The sequence below is a fragment of the Montipora foliosa genome, chromosome 8, assembly GCF_036669935.1.
Source record: "Montipora foliosa isolate CH-2021 chromosome 8, ASM3666993v2, whole genome shotgun sequence".
Lineage (NCBI taxonomy): Eukaryota > Metazoa > Cnidaria > Anthozoa > Scleractinia > Acroporidae > Montipora > Montipora foliosa.
In genome coordinates, this window is record NC_090876.1 from 47690633 (window position 1) to 47694395 (window position 3763).

The 3763-nt window shown below is 37.4% G+C and overlaps 1 protein-coding gene across 2 annotated transcripts in view; it reads right to left on the reverse strand.

Annotated features, from left to right (window-relative positions):
• Positions 1-2391: 2391 nt before the first annotated feature.
• LOC138013256 (NACHT domain- and WD repeat-containing protein 1-like) overlaps positions 2392-3763 on the reverse strand; it is a 48629-nt gene continuing 47257 nt past the window's right edge. For both annotated transcript variants that reach the window (XM_068860273.1, XM_068860274.1), the window contains one exon: positions 2392-3390. In XM_068860273.1, the coding sequence (XP_068716374.1) occupies positions 3311-3390 (80 nt within the window). In that variant the 3' untranslated portion in view covers positions 2392-3310. The remainder of the gene's footprint in view (positions 3391-3763) is intronic.

Genomic DNA, 3763 nt, shown 5'->3' on the forward strand with positions numbered 1-3763 from the left:
ACCGCTACTTGTTTTTTTTTTTTTGTTTTTTTTTTCAAATTGTGCACGCAACTCTGGGTTTATTTGTTTGCGTTGTCCAGTGGAAAATAATTATTTTTCGGATTTTGCGTTTTTTTTTTTTTGACGCTGAAGAATCCTTGAGATCACTAATCCGTTTTAATTGGATTATCCCAAAAAAACGCACCCTGAGACAGGGTCAAAATTCAAACTATGGAAAATCCTTTGAGGCTTAAAATCCTTGACTTTTTAAAAATATCTGGAATAGCTTCGACAGATGAAATATATTTGAAAACAATATGTATTTGGACTATGATATATCATAATACGCCGATTCGACGAATGGGTCATTTTTAATTTTAAGAAATTGAAAAGAATTGTATGCGGTTCATGGTTTATATCGCTAAACCTACAATCTTGGACAAAATAAAATGAAAAATTAGTACCACCCCCCCTCCCTCCCCTAGAATCAATGATGAATCCGCGCGCAAGTTGAAACCCGCCATTTTTTAATTGATCATTGAAATTGGGGGGAAGGGTGATCTTCATTTTCCATTTGAAACGTTCAAGATTGTAGCACAGAATAGGCGGCCGGATTTTCTGGCCATTTTCTGCGGCTTTGCAATTTTCTTACCTTATCATTACGCTTTCCAAGGATTTCACGGTTTTCGGGATTTTACACAAACAGGGCCAAAATTAATGAGCTCCAACCTTGCTTGGAGCATCTCTGTTCATTCAATAACCGGGAAATAGACAAGAGCTAATCAGTTCGTTGTTGTAAAGGGAAAGATACTTGAGGCAATTTTATAACGGAAAAATGAGAAACTGGAAGAAAGTGAAATGAGAAGCAGTGAATAAAACTAAGTTTAAGTAAGGTATTCTTTATAATTTGGTCTTCCATTCTTCCTAGTATTGGCAACTTTGCAAGATCAAAATGCCCAGGGAAAAAAGTTCGATTCTTGTGGAAAAAGACCAACTGTAATGGAACGTTTTAGTTACATTTCAATTTTAAAATATTGGCTTCTTCAGGACATTATCAGTCGCTTAGGGTTTGATTATACTCCTAAAAAGACCGTTGTGTCTCGCAGACCCTTTTGAAAATAAGCCCCCTTAAGTCTCAGACGTAAACATTTTTCTGATAAGTAATCTTTTCGAATGAATTGACCTTTGAGTTGTTAAAGTCGTTTTGAAGACGATCAGATTGTTACGGGCATGTGCTAAATTTCAAGCCATGGGGAGTCCCGTGTCGCTTGTCTGATTTAAAAGGTCTCGTGTCAGTGCTTTGTCCAGTTTCACGTTGCTGTCGGAAATTTAAAGAAAGGATCTCGTTTGTTGCGATTTCACTTTAAGTGCTGTCGCTACTTTTAAGGCCATGTCGCTTGTCGGAATTTACCCAGGCAGAGCCTCGCTATAGCTATTGACGCTGATGTCACGCCGCGCATGAAATAGCACGCCCGATAGCACGCCCGTTATCTACAAAACGGAAGTCATCGCAAAAAATAGTTATCGCCCCTTCGATAAAAGCTCCTACTGAGAAGCTTATGCCGTATTCACGTTTTCTCCCAATTTAAGTTTCATAGTTCAGAATATGTCCTGTCGGGGCCAATTTGTGGGCTGAAATTGTTCAAAATGACTGCTACAAAACTCTAAGTTGTGTTGTTGATGTTTTCTCTTCCACAGTGATTATTGTCTTTATGATCGTGGATAAAGCCACAGGTCACGTACAAAGAATTTTACAAGCTCTTACGAGTATATCTGTCATATTTGATATGAATGGACAACCGCTAACGAGCAAGGTCACACCACCTGAAACCAAGAACAACAATTACCGCAGATAGGTAAATATTTAAATCCCTCTACTTCAGCGGACACCTCTCCACTTCAGACCAAAGACAACACGAACAGTATAGGCTCTAAAACACTGTGAAAATAAACAAGAACTAAACATGGTCTTTCATGTCTTTCATGGTGGGCCTAATCTTTTCAAGTTTTTAATGTCTCCGTGTGTGACAAAGGGCGATCAGGAGTCGCTATGGTGTTTATGTTCGGAAACTGAAGCTCATATCTGCTTTCCCATCTTTTTCTGTATTTGTGGCAACCATTCAGTCCTTTTCACAAGCATTGCATTCTTTATTTGTTGATTTTTTGGCTGAAAAAAAGATGAAGAGAATTTCTCGACGGGTACAGAATCTATATAGTTACCAACACGACTCATTTCCAAAAGAGATGGACTTCGTAAAGTTATTCCCCATCCTCCACTCCCATAGAAATTCAAATGGTCCGTAACGGAGAAAGTGTAATTGTTGGTGGTTTCGCGATTTTCCGCGAGCTGGATGAGTCAGCAGGAAGGCTTTGGAGTGTTATAACTATTTATAGTCAAGGGGACACATACCTCTATCTACACCTATAGGCACATATTTTATTCTTGGCAATAACAAATAAATATTACAGTTACTTTTATCGTATTTTCATGAAAAACAACAGTGACTTTTTCTGATTTCCTCACCTAACTTTTTCTGAATACAAGCTGTAATTTTGTTTAGATCTGGAATTACCTTATACAACGAGTCATTATTCAAATGCTAGAATCTCAAAAGATTACTTGGACGTATCGATCAATCGGCTCCGGCGGGTCTTTCTGTAGAATGAATTATTTAAAATAATCAGAAAATGACATTTGCCCTCAAAATAAATTAAGCTCCTTGGCTAATCCTCAGCGGATTCATTCACGATCATCGGAAACTTTGCCGAAATTTTCTTGACACATTCGTCAGCAATAAGACAACTTTCCTAAAGTTTGCATTTTTACAGTCCATTTTCCAAATAAATACTGCATCTATCTTAAATTATTTAACAGTCCATAATCAGTTTTCATCACTTTTTTGTTGAAATTCAAAAGCCGAAAACCTAACCATCACGTTGTTTTGAAAGAATATAAAAATTTCTTTCCTGCTTTTTGCACAATATATTGAAAAGAAGCCTGGTCAAAACAAACAAAAAAAGACGACAGCATAAAAGCTCATAAATGTTTCCGGATTTTAAATGAAAGCTATTCAGGTTTACAGATTTTTTAAATACAGCCTACAGGATGAGATTTGAAAAAGACAAAATCGCTTCAAGAATCTTTCTCTTACAGCGACAGTTGACTAATTTTCTAAGTCACTCGCCATCACAAAGAGTCAACTGAAAATAGGATCGTTTCTGAATAACGCTTTGTTCGAGTTCTCGACTGTTGTACGTTTTTGCCGATGAATAAATTAACAAATTAATGTCACACAACAAAAGGTGACTTGCGTGACAGCCATTTCATTCTTCACTGCATTTGTTCATTGTCTTCACTGTTTTCTTCATCCTCAGATGTTTCTGGGACGCCTTCAAATACAATTTGCTCGCCTACAAAAGTTAGGAGGAAGAAAACAATAAGTATATTACTGTAAATTACGACATTTTACGGCGGCCAACGTGCAAATTTTTCGTAAGAAAGTGTAAGAAAAGCAATTCAAAAGCGCTGGTGTCTTCGTGACGGACTGGCTTCGGTTCAGCAATTTTTACAGCCTTGTCACAAAATCGTTTGTAACAATACGGATTGATTCAATAAACAAACGGGGTCACCGAGCCACAGGAATCTCGCATTTTTCAGTCAGGATCTTCGGCCTAGGAAAACTTTTTTACTAGTACGAACAAACTAAGATTGTCACGCAGGTACTTTTCAGATGCTGTCTTTTAATTAGTGAGCTATACCCCAAGGAAAACTCAAAAAGTTCGA